We start from the raw sequence: 18,404 nt of genomic DNA on the forward strand, positions 1-18,404 counted from the left end.
TATAAACTATTTATGAGCCTAGAGAATAGTTTTTTTTTTCCTCCTAAGAGAAAAAGGCGTCGTAATTTCTACATTTCTCCAAAAAGAAAAGGAACAGAGTAATCTTTAAAAGAGGGGGGGGGGGGGGGGGGGGGGGGGGGGGGGGGATGGATGCAGAGTAAATTTTTCTCCTTTTTCTCTCTTTTACAAACTAGTCTTTAGCTTATTCTATGGGGCGGCAGCATTGGAGTTTCAATGAACGAACAGGGAGGATAATAGACTAAAACAAAACTAATTTAGTTCACTCAAAAAAAAAAGGAGAAGAAAAGAAAAGAACAGGAAGAAGACAAACTAATGCATGAAAATGAGAAGGACCCCCTTCAGCTCTGCTTCCATGGGTACCATTTTATTATTCATCAGCATGGCAAGTAAGATTGTCTCAATCAAATAGAACATTTACAAATGAACAAAATAATGATGGAAGACTTCTCTGTTCAGAAATAATGATGAAGATCCAGATGTGTTGCATCGAAACGAATAACAGTTCAGTTGCATGAAAAATTTTCTTGTTGATCTCTCTTTAAGAAATTAGCCTACTGAGGATGCACTATCTTTTAGCTGCCATTGTGGAAGCAGTCTACTAGTGTTTACCATGGCATCAACTAATTGTTTCTCCACAATATGAAGCTTTGATGGGTCCTCTTATTCAGTTCAAATTTACACAATGGAAATGCGAATCCATAAAAGAATTTTGACGTGGGGGAAGAGATTAAGATGGTGCTCAACATATCTTCATGTTCACACTGCATTCGCCTGCTGTGCCCCCGGTATAAAGATGCCAACGTAACCAGAGCCCATTATGAAGAATGAGATGGATAGCGGAAAAATGTATATGAAGTATTGATTTCTGCTGAAGGCGTAGTCATAATATGCACATACGAAGAGGAATATTCCCATTGCAATCTCCAGGAAAAGGAACCTGTTAACAGATAGAGAAGTTGCCAAGCTTTAGTATGCATGGTTTTACGCTTGGTGAAGCCAGACGGTGTGAATCTTTCATCCTTAAATTCCAAGAAATAGAAAAGTTAGTTCATATGCATGAGCAATGCTTATCAGCTTCTGACCACATGCAAGCGTAGCACTACAACACAGCAAAAGGATTGTAAATAAAGCTTGAGATATATGCATTATTTTGATTCGATCTTTGTCAAAAGAAGTTAGAGATAGATGTGCATCGATGATTCGAGAAAGAAAGAAATAACAAAGGTTCGAAGAATACCTTTCCCAGAATTTCTTCTGAAAGGTCCTAGCAGCATTAACAACTGGTTTCGTCTTCAGCATGTTTCCTAATTTCTCTGTGACAACCCATTCATTTACTCTTCCAGCATCAAATAGACCAATATACACAGCTTTGCATCGGTGCAAGGACATGACATTCTCGAAAAGGATCCAAATGAAAGTTAGATGCAGAGAGCTGTGATAAAGAGGCAATTTAAGGTAAGCAAGCAGGAATATCAAATAAAATAAATTTCTTACAAAAATCAAATACAATAAGTCAATGTGCAATACCTTTTTGATGCCTAATTGTTTTTAACTTTTTAACTGGTAGGTCAAGTAGAACTACGTTGTTGTTTAGCAAAAAGAAAGCTAAATATTATTGACAAGTGAGATGATCGTGAGGGGAAGCACTGAAGAAGATTCAAACCTTGGGGTTCCAGCTGCATTGAGGATGGTAATGATGGTTGGAATATAAACAACTCCCCACGTAGGAATCTTGACTTCAGGGAAAAAAGTAGATAGTGGAATCACCACACAGTAAAAGAAGAAAGTAACGTTATACGATACAATCCTTCGGGCAAAAAAGAAGTTGTAGACCAAAAAAAATTTCCTCCATATGGACACTTTCTGCGACAAAAGAATTAAAAAAAAAAAAAGAGAGAGAAGGCTTCAGCAAATTCATTAATCTTTCTACCAAGTGAAATGCAGATCTAACAGACATGGGTAAAAATAATATATGCACCATTCATCATTGCACGCATACATTCATCAAGCATGTTGATTACATCTAGCTTTTCTTATAGTGGGTGAAACTGACCTTGGCCTTAATAATGTCCCAAGCCATTTTCTTAAATAAATTTGCAGGTCCACAAGCCCAACGGTGTTGTTGATATCGATAGGCCTTGTAAGTGCTTGGTAGTTCACTTTTAACCTGGCAGGTCCATATAAAGAACATGTGGGTATTAACAATTCGACATACAGCTTGACTTAAATTATAAGTTAATTAGGAATTGCCGGTCATTACGCTTAGTTTTTTTTCACCCATTTGTTATGTAAAGAGATTAGTATTCCATGAATATGAAAGTTCAAGTTACTTATATCTGTCTGTAAGGGATTTTTCAAGACATAGTTTGCTTATCTTCCATTCATGATGAACCCCTCATCACTGTTTGTACCTAAGGGTATATTTACATCTTTTGGTAGCCAACAATCTTGTTAGGAGGGTCCAAGTCAAGTTAAGATTTAGGAGCCATTGATATAACACTAAACAAATCATGAAACGGATCGGAACTCGATTTTTGCCAGACATAAGAAGCAGCATATATTTCAGCAAGTCATGTCCTAGCTATCAAGGCTTTTCCCAACTAAGCAGGATTGGCTTTACAAATCCTTATTAGACTGTTGCACCCAAGTATTTCCACTTCTCACAATTTCCACTCATGCACCTTTCATATCCTACATCCTTCCTGATCTATATATTAAATGTGGATCAGGCTTTACCACGTATGATATGAAGCTGTCCAAAGAAATAACTAGTCTGTTATGAGTTGTACTTTTTCTGAACTTTTCCTTCTTTTTTTTTGTGGGGGAGGGGGGTAGTGGGTGCAAATATTTTTAAACTGCTTGGAATTTTGTGATTGCAAATATACATGCCTCGTGATCGTAGGATATCTATAATCATGTACTTCATTGTGCCAAACAAATAGATACCTCAAGGTCACCAATATATACAAATTTCCAGCCCCGGAGAGTAGCTCTGACTGCCAAGTCCATGTCCTCCACAGTAGTTCGTTCCTTCCAACCTTCAGCTTCTTGTAAAGCTAAGATTCTCCAGACACCAGCAGTCCCTATATGTGGATGAGATTAGAGAAGAATTTTGATCGAGTTATATGGCTTGTAAATTATTAGGATATTAATGACACTAAATGTTGTCTTGCTTCTTGTAATAGGTAAATTAATGTGCAAGAAATAGCTAGTCTAGTTTTTTCTTAAAAAGATAGCCCGTGCAGTGTATTTGGATTCGACACACAGAGCTTCGAAATGAGTTTACACATATCCCATACATGAAATGAGAGGACTAATTAGTATGTAACAAGCAATCATGGAGTCTGTGTCCACTGTATACTATAAAATAATTAGCAAGAACAAACTCGACCACCTGCTTCTAAATATCACCTGCTTGACCCACTTCTTATATGTGTTTGCCTCATGGGAATTAATTTATGGATTGATGACTTGCCTATATCTAAAACCATCAATTTGGTAGCTTCTAATCATACCATCGAGAATGCACCTTCATCATTGCTTTCTCATGGAAATGCTATCATATCTATTTTGTGACTGGAGCTCGTCTTCTGCTCCTTATTATTCAAAAAAGATTCTGTGCTTGGTGAAAATTTTCATTTGCTTGTGCCATAAAATTTCGCGTTGGCAATCGGATTTTGTAAGAAGAACCTACGCTATTGTTAAATTTTTTTGAGCAAAATGCCATTCTCTAAATTTCATTCTATGTTAAAATTCATTCTAGAGATGGATGAACATACCATTGAAACCAAAGAATGCAAATGTTGATGAGCCTGATTGTTGCTCCACCTTGAAGTGGTAATTCAGAGACATCTCTTGTATCCTTGTCATTATGCATTCGTCGGCATTCACTGGAGATTAATAAACAAGACATTATCAATTTTGGTATAATCACATGAAGTTGATCATTTGAGAATGATGTGGGTTCATGTTCAAGAATGTATTCCAGTGTTTCTCAAAAAAGACTTCATTTCAATGATAAAAATTATAGAAATAATGAGATTGGCCTGCCATCATAGATTGCTTCAGCTGGATGGTAAGTCACTGGCATGTCTAGAATGGGATACAATTAATATTAGTGACTTTGTTATGGTTCAAAGCTAATGTTATAATTTTTGAATAAACATGATCATGCTTTAACAATTATAGAAGAATCAATATGCCACCAAGTCCAACAACTGAATTTATGAATTTCTATGGAAATAGTACCAAAAAGATTGCCATAAAAATATATTAATTTCATCTAAGAAATATCTTCTTTTTTTTCTTGAAGAACCAGAATGGGAGAAAACCTGGTCCAGATCATGCAAAGCAGGAAGTTGAACCCAGATGACTAGCATCAACACCTAATGGCTTGACCAACTGAGCTAGTTGGCATCTTCTTATCTATCTAAAATTTAACATAAGAGGCTATATTTTCAAAAAATTTAAACTTTAAGAACTTTAAACTAAATTTCTCTAACTATTCCATGGTTTTTAGGCTAGGAATTACATAATCACATATGATACTATAACAAATTTTTCACAAACATATCCCTAAGTGGGAAGGAGAGATTAGCAAAACTTATTTTCTTATTTTATAACATGAACCAGCTAGAATGCATCGAGTTGAGTACAACATAAGCTTACCGAACATCCAACGAGCTTGAACAAGAGCAATTTTAGGATTGTGGATGAAAAAAGGAATTGTTCGCATGAGAAAATCACATGGGGGCTGGTGATCTGCATCGAATATTGCAACACAGTCACACTTCTTCACATAGTCAAGCTCCATAGCTTCTTTTAGAGCACCTGCTTTGTACCCATTTCTATTATCCCTTGACACATAATGTATGTTCATTCCCTTCCTCAACCATCTTTCACATTCTTTGTGCACTAAATCCTGTGACTCAAAAGGCATCATATCATGCTTATGAAACAAGAAAGAAATACCCCCTATGCATGATATAACTAAAACTATTTGTATATTTTAGGTGGAAAAAAATGTTTTGCTGCAATTAACAGTCTATGCCAATTTTTTTCTTTTGCAATCATAGACATAATCTATGTTTGGCTTAGTTTTAAAGATAAAAGTCAGAATGCTTTTAAGAGGCAAAAGTTGCATTGTATGATTGTCCAAATAATGCACATTTGGATAGCTCTTGCTTGATTAAATTTTGCAAAAATATCGTCATATAGAGGTGCTTGATAAGCTAAATGAGAAAAGTTGAAGGGGTAAAATGGCATCCCGGAAGTTTTAGGTTCAAGGAGGCAGTAGGAGTGATCAAAAAATTAATTTATTGATTCCATGGAGTAGCTGATGAGTTTCAGTTTAAGAAATTAAAACCTTGTCTTTGTCATATTATAAGAGAGGTTAGTAGATTACATATTATAGGATCTATGGGGCTGCAGACTAGACTGGCTGAAGAAGCTGACATTGATTAAAAAAATCACTATTCAACGTTGCTGAACTATAACCAAACATGGAACTCAAGCCCATCTTTTTTACCCAATATCAAAGGAAAAAAATAATCTTCATAAATACCCCCTAAAATATTTAAAAGAAATAAGACATCCACATATTTGAACTTATAGTGGTGATGCATGGCATATTTTTCTGATATATATATATATATATATATAATGAGAAATATGGTGGGAACGCCAATACCAAGGTTTTAAGAATGATACTATCAAGTGGAAATGATGCCAACCAGCTAAATTAAGAGGGGTTGTAAATACAAGCACCTATTCAGAATTTTTACATGAAAACTCCTGTGATTCAAGTAATACAATATTTTAGGTTCCACATGCTGTAAAAAATAGTAAACTAATAATTTCCCAAAGAGGGGAAGGTAGATCGAACCTTGATTGCTGCATCTGTTGAATCATCGAGGACTTGTATAATAAGTCGGTCGGATGGCCAATCAAGTGAGCATACAGCTCCTATAGACAACTGGTAGACCTGCAGTGCAAAAAATCTCTCCGATTATAGATATTAACTTTATAAATAGCATCAAGAAGTAGCATAAGAATTAGAATCAAGAGTTAGTTTAAACAAGCACTGGAACCAGAAGATCAAAATGAAAATGATAGTTCTTGAAAGAAATGTAGCATCTTGCATACATATGTCAATGCATTACAAGATGATTTTTTTGCTGAAAAAATCTACCAGCAATTAGCTTGATTATTAAATGGAATTAAATATTAAATTGCATCTGAAACCTGGACTGAGACCAAATTTTTGATCAGCAGAATTTGTTAGTTAAAAAGGAAATAACTTCCCAAAAAATAACCCTAAGGAACCAATGGTCATTTGCCCTATGGTATACCCCTTGCCACTTGGGCAAGGGGTTGGGGGTTTGATTTCTATTGGAAACAACCCTCGAGGAGCAAGTGATGGGCACAAAATAAAAAATAAATCAGTCTCTTTCTAGTCTATAAAAAAAGGAAAAAAATAAAGAAGATTTGTAGTAGCCCACCTCCTTGGGCTTGTGGGCCGGCTCGAAGAGGCTAGGCCCAAGGCCAATCGTGCCTGATGGCACAAGGCAGGCCGAGAAAACTCCTAACCAGAGAATCTTCTTCCTCCCCAATTTTGTCGGACCTTAGGCCAGACCTTAGGGACTTCATCTATTTAAGGCTCCCCATCTCCTCCGTTGAACACCGTCCACAATAACTCCACAAATCACCGCCAATCTCGAGTTTCTTCTCCAAATTTTTCTCTTGATTATTCACCGGAAAAGTCATCAAACCACCTCGTCGGACTAAGATAAACGTTGTTCAACTCTCTCTCTCTCTCTCTCGTCTCCTAGCCACTTTCTCCTTGATTTGCACCGGCGAATCACCGGGATTTGATCCGAAACAGGGTGCCCTACTTTGGCCCCTTTTCTTCTAGGTTTCATCACCGCTGGCTGTCGGATTAGGCCGGGCTTCGACTCTTCTTGGGACCCTTGAGATCATATAGCTGTTGGTCGGGGTGATCAACTATGATCTGGGCCAAGTTTGGTGCGGATCCTTTTCTATTTTTCTTATTTCTTCCTCTCGTCGGCGGACCACCGTCACCGATTGTGCCACGGCTGAAGGCCGCCCATGGCCGTCGTCACCGGGGCTGGGCCTCTTTGGTGGCCATCACCCTGATCCAAGAAGAAGAGGGAGAAATGGCTCTCTCCTATTTTGGAAAAAAAGAAAAGAGCCCTCGCTTCTTTCTCTCTCCTCTCTTTCTCTTTCCTCTCTCTCTCTGCATGGTTTAATGGACCTAGTAGGAGGCTCCCAAGTGTTCCCAGGTTTACCCCAGTAGAGGGTCCTGGACTAGTATTGCTATGACCATCCATCATGCTAGCCTTCACTCTACTATTCGTCGGTGCTCCTTGGACCCTGACCATCAGCAACCGGGCATGTTACCCTTGTCATATTTGATACTTATTCCTTGATCTAATGATTTAGAAAATACTATTTTGACATATTTGAGAGATTGGGCACCATAGGACTTTACCATTATGAATCTCTAATGCGTTATTTGTACCATGGACTGTTTCTTATTTCTTGAGTTGACTGGTTTGATTAGCCAGAGTAGACCAACCTAGATCATCAGATACTGTTACCTAGTTGACCCTGTCCTTTCTTCCTTCTGACCATTGTCAGCTACCATTGAACCCATAATTGATAATTCCTAATTTATTATTCTTTCTTGATTGGATACACGTTTTCTGATCAGATGGATTGAGTTATGTTGTGCCGATCAATTCAAGTAACTAGCTGTCGCCAACCAGCCGACCTCATACCTCATTCTATACGAATTTATTTCCATAGTCGGTCCTGATTTGTATGGAGGTGCAGTCATCCAGATAGAAAGAAGCCCAACGAGATTCTATACTTTAGTTCTAAATCAAGATAAGGCCCTGACCCTTTGTTTATTTTTAATTTGCAATTAAAGGAGGATTGAGAATATGGGTAATTCAAATATTAGAACTCTAAAATTAGATAATTTATTGAATAATTGATTCATCAGTATGGCGAGTGATTGATAAGAGATAAGTTAGTTTTATATTAAAATTAAATTAAAATTAAATTGACTAGACATATTAGGTGTGGATTGGTAGCATTATAGCTGCATTGAATTGCGATATAAGTAAGAATCTTTGTACACTCACCTGCATGATTATAGATATTTTATACACATACGTATGATATGCTAATGATTAGGATAAGTAAGCTGCAAGAATTCTTTTATGATAGTTTCGATATTAAATTATATTTTGATCATGTATGCTTGTGATTGATAGTATGATGGATGCATATATGAGTATAACTTATATTTGCATAATCGGACTAATGGATGTGGTGTTCTGGACTAACCATGTTATATAGATTGCTCCATCATAAGCGAAAAACGTAACCGTGGTTAGTCTAAATCTGAAAATAAAAAAAATGGTATATGAACGTGAACTTGATTGAATGAATAAGGACTCTAGGCTAAACTCATTATTATCGATTATCCCATCACAGGCAGAAAATGTGGCACTATCGATTGTCCTGTCACGGGCGAAAAATGTGATACCTATTGATTGCCCCATTACGAGCGAAAAACGTAATCAGAATTTGGCCCAAAGATGAAAAAAATAATTAATCTTAGATCCAGATCAGGTTGAAAAAGCATGGAATGAAGAACTACTTAAAAGCACTATTGAAGATTTATGAGATATTGTATGATATCTCATTCTTGAGTGGTTGGATTTCTATTGATATTTGATGTATATATGTATACTTTTATTCGAGCATTATTGATAGTCGGTTTGTAATTTTATGATGTGCGTAATAATTTTTTGCTATTTTCAAACTTATATTATTATATTGATGTGGATATATGGGGATTCTTACTGGGCTGTAAAGCTCAGACCACCTCTTTCATTTGTCTTTCAGAGTCATAGGATGTTTGGTACTTGGCTGTGGTTAGAATCATAGGTGAATTAAAGGATGAATAGATAGACTATCACTAAAACTAGCTGAATGATTAAATTTTGTAATTGTACCAGTTTTGTTATTTATTATGAATTGAAATCATTATTGTTCAATGATATTAAGGTTGTAATAAATTTTTAAGTATTACATATTCTCTTGGGTTTTGCCGTAAAGAGTATGCGGCCGTGTCATAGCCGACCCAGGTGTTGGGTTCGGGGTGTGACAAGATTATTCTCATGCCCTAATTAGGATTTGGGTCAACAAAGTTTTCAAGTGAAGCATGGCAAATATCAACTTGGAAATCATGCATTATGTGGTCCCAAGATATCATATAACCATGCACCATGTGGTACCAAGAAATCCAAGTTTGGTGGTTGATATTGGCAACAGAGTCCACCGTGGGCCAGATCAGTAAACATTCAGCCTGAGATGGCACATGAGTTGATCATTTCATGCATTCTGCAGCCACAGAAGGTTGATATATTTCAAAGTATTTGGAGTCGTGTGTTTATATTATCTCCACTTTCAAATTTGACTCTACATGACAAAGCAAATATAAGTCTAAGATACTTGAATATGGCTATATATAAATCTACTAGTTAGGTTACACACTGAATATTATTTTTTTTATAAAAAAGTTAATTTTAAAATTAATGATAGATTAATCCAAACTAAAAATCCATGGTGATTTATTTTACGTTCGTAAAACTGCATAAAACCAAAACTTATATAGTTTGGAGATCTTTAACATATATATATCAAGTAAATATATAAAGAAATAGTTACAATATGCTAATGTGCTAAAATATGGCAGGTTGCTGTTTCTCAAAAAGAAAAAAAAAACATGACAGGTCATCTAAACCAATTTCATGGATCATGATTCATATATCATGGGCAAATTTAAACTCGATAAAGTTTGATAATTAGATTAGATCAATACATAATACCGTTTTAATTAGCAAAAAATGCATAATACCATTTTTTGAGAAATATGGTAACTATTTACGATCATGTTTGAATTTGAGACCTCTCTTATAGACAGAAGGGTGCCAATTAACTAAGTTAACAACTATTAGCATATCATATAAATCGTTCATTTCATAAAGCATGATTTAAAATACATGATTTTTGTTGTTAGACATTATTTTAAAATATAAATCATGTCCGAAAATTTGATTCTCTAATTTGGATGACCCTTCATGATTCGAACCATAATCCAAAATTTGATTCTTTATATTATAAAGCCACATTCATGTTGATATGTAATAATTGCTGCCCATTTTGTAAAAGTATTATTGTATTTGCCTTGCTTCTTAACTAATTAAGAACATTTTTTTGGATATCCATCTTCTCCTTTCTTTGATAGAGAAATATAAATTGAATAGCAATCAAAAATAAATGTAAGAAAATGATCTCAAATCCACCATATCTGACCATTGGCCAATGATAGAATAACTTCTCCCTATTACACTACCATATTTTACTTGGGGGACAAAGACTCAGGGCAATCTTAGGACATTCCCTTTGCTTGGATAACAAACAAAATATGGGCAGGTTGCATGTCATACCAAATTGCCTTGTATCACGGACGTGGCCTTCCTCTCCATCCAAACCCGTTGTTTGTGCAGCATCTGATGGTCCAGCCGAGCAAACGTTCTTATAAGTCCAAACCTAACCTCATGTATTTAATAGGTGACATTATGAGTCCTCAAAACCCAGCATTCAGTGCTCCCCTCAAAACAAGGGCCAAAGGACGACGTGCGAGGGTGAAGGACCCATGCAAATTGCCCGAAGACCAAAGTGGCGGAGAGACGGTCTATAGTGGAGATCCTGGGGGTGGGAGAGCAGGAGGGCTTGATAACTTATTTGGGGGTCCCGCTCTCCTGTCAGCGGCTGCGGCGTAAGGACTGTATATCTCTGGAGCTCAGTATCAGACGCAAATTAGAGAGATGGCAGATGCATATACTTTCTATGATGGGTAGGATCACTCTGGTTCGATCAGTTCTTACCTCGGTTCCCATCTACCTACTTTCCAATACTCTTATTCCAGTTACAGTCCTGAGGTCCCTTGAGCAGCTATTCAGGAACTTCATTTGGGGGAGGTGCAGTGGCAGAGGGGGAGTCCATTTGATGGCGTGGGATGTTGTGTGCCAGCCGATTAGCCACGGAGGTCTGGGGGTGCAGTCCCTGGTGGCGATGCGGAAGGCCCTAGCGGCTAGACATGCAGTTAGATTTGTGCTTGAACCCGAGAGTATGTGGTCCTCACTGATGAGGGCCAAGTATGGTGCCTTGGCTACTGGGGTGCGAGCGGGTCGTCACCACTCACCGATCTAGAGGGAGATGTGCACTAGAGCAGGGGTGGTGCTTCCAGAGATTAGATGGACCATAGAAGACGGCCGGTCTATTGATGTGCTGGAGGATAAATGGGTGACCGAGTTGCCGATTTGTCGCATGCCGACCATGGTGAATTCGTTTAGATTAGCTGGTTGCAGAATTAGCGAGCTGCTGACCTCAGAGGGGGGTCGATGGAGGGAGGAGATGATCCGGGAGGTCTTTGGGGAGCAGTTGGCGGAGTCGGTTCTGTCTCTTCCGATTCTCGGTGATGGGAGGGCCGATAGGCTATTATGGGTCCCGACGGGACGGACGCGAGTGAGTGCCAGTGATCTCCATGCATTGATCGGGAGGGAGCCAGCTCGTCAGATTGAGGGTGGTTGGATATGGAGATTGCGGATTCACCTGCGAGTAGCGTTATTTATCTGGAAGGTGGCCTGGGGCTGCCTTCCTACGAGGAGCTTGTTAGCCCGGCGTGGCATGGTGGTCTCTCAGTATTGTGAGGAGTGTGCAGATATTGAGGAGACGACAGAGCATGTTCTTCTGCAGTGCCCCAGAGCCAGAGAGATATGGAGGAGGTCACCGGTCCTACTACCCGACTCGATAGTCTCTGTGCAGGATATGATTCAGATGCTGAGAGCCTCCACGCAGAGTCCCCGATCTACAGAGGCAGGGATTTTGATGGCATACTTGTCCTACTACATTTGGTTGGACAGGAATGCCGGCCTATTTGAGAGGAGGAGGTTGTCCCCGAGGAGGGTGGTGGATAGAGCGACGCTATATGCGAGGGAGGTCCTAGCGGCTACCGTTCGATTCTCTTCTGGGATAGTCAGGGATACCTGGGGTACTCTCAACGCTACTTCAGCGCCCCGGTTTGCCCTTGTTTCTTGGGTACCCCCACCCCTTGACTATCTCAAAGTAAATTTCGACGGCAGTCAGTCAGTGGATGGTGCAGCAGGAGGAGTTGGATTTGTGATTAGGGACCACCTTGGCAGGTTGATAGCAGCAGGAGGGCGACGCACACCAGGACTCACAGTGGTTGGGGCAGAGCTGCAGGCTGCTTGAGAGGGTATATCCTATGCGTGGCAGGTACTTGGTGTGGAGCGGGTCTGCCTTGAGGGAGATTCAGCTGTGGTTATCGACTGGCTCCGAGGGGTGGATCGATTTGGGGATGGTCACCCCCTCATCCGGAAGATCCGGAGGGTGGTGCGGCTGTTGGGCGAGGTTCAGATAGGACATGTGTTCAGGGAGGCGAACAAGGCTACAGACTGGGTCGCCTCTTATGTTGCTCGGCATTCCGGAGATTTTACTTGGACGTCTGAAGAAAGAAAGAAGGACCCCATGCAACAGTATGAGGTACTGCAAAGGCTGTCACTCAGCCTCGTGACTTCACTTTGGCATGACTTTGGACATCTTTTATTTCATTTCTGGATGAAATATTGTCATGGATTTTTATCATTTTCTCAAAGGAATCATGATGTCTGATTTGGATATAACAACTGGGCAATTAATTTATATGTCTCATTTATCATATGTGAACTGACATTTCCGTTATGCTTTTTGTCATGCTGCATGGACGAATCACTAGGAAAAACCTAGAAAAGATCGCAAAAATTTGAGAAAGAGATGAACCTAGCCTCTTCCTTGATCCAGATGCTGGTCAAGAGACATACACTTGCTTCCTTTCTTTCTGTCCTTTTGTTTTTTGTTTTTGTTCACTCTTGATATGAATTGCGAGTCCCACACAAGACTTGTACTATATTTGACATTAAGATTCATGGTTAATAGAGCGCCCAAGCGAAGCGTCAATTCTCCCACAGAGTATTCCACCATGAGGGCCTCAGCCAACCATCACTCGCCAACCCTGGCCAGTACAAAACCATGTGATCTGTTCCCGTTTACGTACCCCACTGGCTTCTTAGAAAAAAATTGACAAGGGACCGTCTCACTCTTTCTCAAAGATCAGTAGGTTTTCTACTATTAATCCTATAGGCCTTTAAGAGATAATAAGGGCGAGAGCAAGATGTCAAGGATTTCCCAACGTGAGAAACGGTAACGTGAGACTCGACAACGGATCTCCTAACAAGTTTCATGGGAATGTTTTCCTCCTTTGCGGGCTCGATGTCACACACAGCAAGATCTGTGCATGATCCAACGATCACCCAACATTTTATTTGCTTAAATCTAGCCGTAACCACTGGCAGTGAGCCAAAACAGTTCCTTTCGACTCCCATCCCAGTCTTTGTTTCCCTTTGACGTGACCTGACGAGAGACAACTGGCCCTGGACACACCCTCATTTGTTCCACATTAAATCCTTTCATCCAAGCCAAGGCTCCTTTGCCACATGAATTCCGTCAGTCCACTGCATCCACCAGTAGACTGTGGCAGCGACAGAGTGGGTGGAGCCCAAGTCCAGCCCTGCAAAGCCAAATGGGTGCATGCTCCCTATGGCTCAGGTCTCTGATCACACTGAGAACCTAACCCAAACTTATGGAAACTTATGGAGGCAGAGAGAGAGAGAGAGAGAGAGGATGATATGGGTTAGTAATTAGGTACCTCTCTCTCATTAAACATGGGGATTTGGACAAGGACCATGGGGTAGGCAGAAGAGCCCAGCTCCACATCCCCTGATAAGGGCTCCCATCTGTAGACCTTCTCCGGCGTCCGGCGGAAGACCATAACGTAGAGGCTGACGGCGGCCATGGACAGCTTCTCGACAACGAGCATCACCGACATGACGAGGCACGAGATGACTGCGGCCTTCACGGCCGGGACCAGCACCGCCGCTCTCACCCACCACCATATCGACTCGATACGATGCAGCCCAACGTCGGCCGACAGCGAGGAGCAGATGTCCCATGCTTGTGTCAGGTAGAAGGCCAGAGGGCGAGAGAGATGGGCTGCATTGCACCAAAGAAATTAATAGACCCATGCAAGGCAGCCATTACTTGGAAGAAAGTCTTACATGACTGCATTAGTGTGGAAATAATGTACTTTAGAGCAAGAGATAGAGTAGAGTTGGTACCTTCCATGGCTTTGTCCTCCACCTCTCCTCCTCCACTGTGACCCAGTGCCCTTGATAGATCTGTCTTTCCAAGCAAAGGAGGCCACTTCTTAAGGATTGGGTTGCGCTTTTGAGCAAGCCAAATGATTAAAATACCTATGATAAACCCAAGTGTGAAAGCTGTACATATGGTGCTGGCTAGGATTGGGACCACCCAACTAATATATCTATCTATATATGTATATGTATACCATGTAGTGAGATTTGTTGTTTATATACACAAATATATTAAAAGTCCTTTTCTTAAGAAAATGAAAATATGAAAAAAAATCTTACATGATTTTCTAAATGAGTAATTAGCTTATCAGAAAGATTCTCCAACAGCTTTCTCATGTCAATTTATACATCTATAACCTCAGTTATTTGAGATAAAATAATTATGTAACAAAAATATTGCCATCAACTACTCTCTTAAGATCTATCAGCATGTAGAAGACAGACCGGGTTAGAGCAGGACAATTAGAAATTGTTGCTAATAAAAGATACTCTAAATTTACACAGCATTCTTTAAAAATGGTGTATGTTTGGTTTCATATTTTAGGAAATCAAATGTTATTGACTCAATCCATCAATCATGGCAAGATTTCGAGTAGGTTATTCAGCCAAAACATTTTCAACCTTCATGTGCAACATGTGATTAAAATCCCAGCTATAATAGCTACTTTAATTAATTCATTAATGATAAGAGAAAACGCCACCCAATGAGCCGAGGAATGATGGAATAAGCCATATGAGGTGCTCTGAATTGGGCACGGCACCAAGCTGTCAACAAAGGACCTGTTCGCCGTTAAACATAATCTCCTCCTTGCTCTATTCCTTCTGAAGGGTAAGTTTAGAAGTGGAATAACTTAACCCGAATAAGTGGGTTAACTTATTCCTTCTTCTCTTTACTATATATAAAATAAAGTATTTTGAGCTGAGTTAAATAGGATAAACAAGTGCATAATGCATCAATATTTATTTTACTTTCTAAATAGTAGTTGAGTCTAGCTGCTTCAAATGTTTGATCGAAAAATTAAAAAAAATAATTAGTTTTTTTTTTTTTGCTGCAATGGATGGCTCATTCATCTCTAATGTAAATACATCCAAAAAAGTCAAAAGATAATACGTTACGGAGTGCGCCCTAAAATACTCCCAGAATGATTAGCCACATACGAGGCTATCCAATTCGCAGTTTTATTGACTTATTCTCTTCTTTCATTTTCAAAAATAATCCAAAATAATTGATGAGGAAGAGGACAATATAATTTTACATTCACGAGAGGCGTAGGTAGGAACAAAATAATGTGGCCCACCCACACCAATAATTTAGGGAAGATACTTTAATGCGTCAAAGGGAGTGAAGTATGACAAGTGCTTCTACGTGTCACCAAAACTACCACAAAGCTCTTTCTATTTATGTCAGAGCTTGAACGCAAAGCTCTTCTTCCTTCCTCTCTCGGCGGTGAGAGTCCTCAGGATACTGACTGCCGAGAGCTCCACCGACACTTAAAACTTGCTTTGCTCGTGCCAAAAAAGACTCATTGATTAGAAAGGCCTGTGTGCCCGCCGAGGAATCTAAATTCTATTCTGGAATAGAATAAAATTTTATTTCATGTTCAATTTGCAGTTCTCACCTTCAAATTTTCTCCCTTTTTGCTAATTTTTAAACTATTTAATGAAAAGAAAAAGAGAACAAGCTGCAGCTAGAGCAAGGTTTCAATAATGATGCTGTTTTGACTAATCCCAATGAAATTATTGATGACTATCATAACAATCATAGTGCTTGTAGCATGTTATTTAATCTATTGTATGATTTCAAAATTTTAACTGATTCTAAATACTTACTATAAAGTATAAAATTATAATTCAAGAGAGTCGACAGTTCTATTTGTGGACCCTTGGAGCCATCTTGGGTAGATTTCGACAGGATTATACGACAAGATCCATCACTTTCTCAATCGGGTTCGGCGTGCCAACGTGCCAGAACAAAGCCAATGGCGTGTATCACGAGGGTGGGATGATCATTAAAAAATTTATTTACATGCGGTAAACAAGGGCCTACAATGATCTTTGAGTCCCTGAGATAAATGAAAGAGGAGAATCAGAGGCATACTTTTGAAAAAAAATATATATCTTTTATTATTCTCTGAATCCGGTTGAGTAACTGGAAGAAATTATTTTTTTCTTTTAATAAAATCAGTTTATAACATTGAAAAAATAGAAATAACAAATTAATAGTAAAACAATAATGATATTTCTTTTTTCGATTGTTGTTCTCCTAAACAAAAAATCATTCAAATTGTACAAACTTTTTTTTTAAAAAAAAATGCCATAAGGATTTAAATTTTAGATAGAAAAATTTTTTTTTATAAAAAAGATACAAATGGTTTCTTTTGCATTCCTTGGAAGAGTTCCTTTGATGATCATAAGCAAATTCTACATGGACTCGGCCCAAGCCTCAATAAAATAATAGAGTTTAGGATTGAGGTGCGGCCTATGATCAGCTATATAATTTGATGCAACAATGGCTTAACAAATTTTATTGTGTCTTCCCTCTTTTACATCAAAAAAAACAAATATACATAATGTTATAATATATTAAATCTATTATACAGGTCGGTGCCATTACTCGTTCCGTTATTATATATTTAACACAACAAAGTGAATAAAAGAATTCCATAGAGAACCTCCATAATACATCATATAAACAGCCCCCTTTGGGATGGGTCCACCCTTTTGGGGCTCCCTCCAAATATGGAGAGAGTTTGTGTTACTTAGAAACGCTGAAGAACAGTTATGGTGGAAAGTAAAGCCGCAGCACACACACATAAGAGAGGGAGAGTAGGAAAAGAGAGAAGAAGAAAAAGAGAAGAAATAAAGAATAGAGAGAGATGGATAGCCAAGGTTTAAGAACATCATTATTTCATGATAATGGCCAACTAGAAAACTAGGTCATTATCAATTTCTAGTGTGACAAACCTGTGTTATTAAATTAAGCATGGGTAATTATGCTTCTAAAAACTTTATTAAATATTTTGCATTATCTATACATGCTGAAAATATATTTTCATTATTAATAGATGTTTTTGTGTTGTTTTATTTATTCAGAATAAAAATCGAACTTAAAAGTAAACCTCTCTTTAGTCCATGCACTTCAATAACATAATTACCTCCTGATAGTGCGCCATGCCAAAACTATTGGTTAGTATTTAGGCTTAAACATTAAAAAAATAAAGATGGATATAGGATTAAAAAAAAAGAAGATGTATAGCACTCAGGGCCCTTCTGTTTGATATAGTGGCCATCTAAGGCTATATACCACTCTCTGCAGTGCAAATCGTGTACTGCAGGAGATCCATGCTCTTCTCATAAGAAGTAGACGATGTAGTTTCATTCACACAAAGAATAATATATAAAAGCACAAATGTGCCTACCCTTTTGCTTCCATTACAGATGGAGCGGGTAAATAAAAGAAGAAAAATATCTGGCCAATTGAATACAAATTATGTAACTGAGATAACAAAGAGGGGGGGAGAGAGAGAGGGGGAGGGAGAGGGAGAGGGAGAGGGAGAGAGAGAGAGAGAGAGAGAGAGAGAGAGAGATGGGCAAATGTCTCCAGGAGCCACAGCCCAAAAAAAAGAAAAGCAATGGGAAAGGTAGAGAAGAGAGCAGAAGGGATGTTACAAAACGGGAGCCCAAACCCAGCCCACCCCAACTTAGGGTTGGTTACATAATTGGGCGGGCCGGCCCACAGCAACCCAACACCAGCCGCCGGCCGCCAAAAAAAAAAACCTCCCTTTCGCGGATGAGCCATTAAGCCGTAACTCGTCTCTGTTGTGGTGATAAAAAAGAGTGCACGTATACTGCCGCCACTCCTGGTTCCAAAACAACTAGCTTTCTATTTCCATGCCAGGGTCGTCGATGAGTCATTCTTTGGGATTTTACGCAACATCCTGCACAGCCCAAGGGTCTCCCATAACATTGAATCTCTAGCTTGTATGTTGATCCCGTGCATGGTCGGTAATTAGC

General features: G+C 38.9%; 1 protein-coding gene across 3 annotated transcripts; it reads right to left on the reverse strand.

Moving 5' to 3' along the window:
* Nucleotides 1–334: 334 nt before the first annotated feature.
* On the reverse strand, nucleotides 335–14,504 carry LOC120103827 (glucomannan 4-beta-mannosyltransferase 1-like). 3 transcript variants are annotated; one of them, XM_039130003.1, is made up of 10 exons: nucleotides 14,355–14,504; nucleotides 13,886–14,229; nucleotides 5,906–6,004; nucleotides 4,690–4,942; nucleotides 3,801–3,911; nucleotides 2,968–3,104; nucleotides 2,075–2,197; nucleotides 1,685–1,884; nucleotides 1,259–1,453; nucleotides 335–958 (listed from the first exon to the last, which is right to left on the reverse strand). In XM_039130003.1, the coding sequence occupies exons 1-10, from the start codon at nucleotides 14,359–14,361 to the stop codon at nucleotides 778–780; spliced, it is 1,650 nt and encodes a 549-aa protein (XP_038985931.1). In that variant the 5' UTR covers nucleotides 14,362–14,504; the 3' UTR covers nucleotides 335–777. The 3 variants fall into 3 exon arrangements, with proteins under 3 accessions (XP_038985931.1, XP_038985932.1, XP_038985933.1); XM_039130004.1 differs by having other exon boundaries at nucleotides 2,075–2,188; nucleotides 14,355–14,500; XM_039130005.1 differs by lacking the exon at nucleotides 2,075–2,197 and having other exon boundaries at nucleotides 14,355–14,502.
* Nucleotides 14,505–18,404: the final 3,900 nt, after the last annotated feature.

This window comes from Phoenix dactylifera, chromosome 9, assembly GCF_009389715.1.
Source record: "Phoenix dactylifera cultivar Barhee BC4 chromosome 9, palm_55x_up_171113_PBpolish2nd_filt_p, whole genome shotgun sequence".
NCBI lineage: Eukaryota > Viridiplantae > Streptophyta > Magnoliopsida > Arecales > Arecaceae > Phoenix > Phoenix dactylifera.

Bases quoted from the DNA above. Each gene is read 5' to 3' on its own strand.
- LOC120103827 (XM_039130003.1), bottom strand. The intron at 6,005-13,885 runs GTACCTAATTAC...TTTGCACTGCAG, and splicing joins CCATGTTTAATGAGAGAGAG to GTCTACCAGTTGTCTATAGG. The intron at 2,198-2,967 runs GTATCTATTTGT...TTCTTTATATGG, and splicing joins TATATATTGGTGACCTTGAG to ACCTGCCAGGTTAAAAGTGA.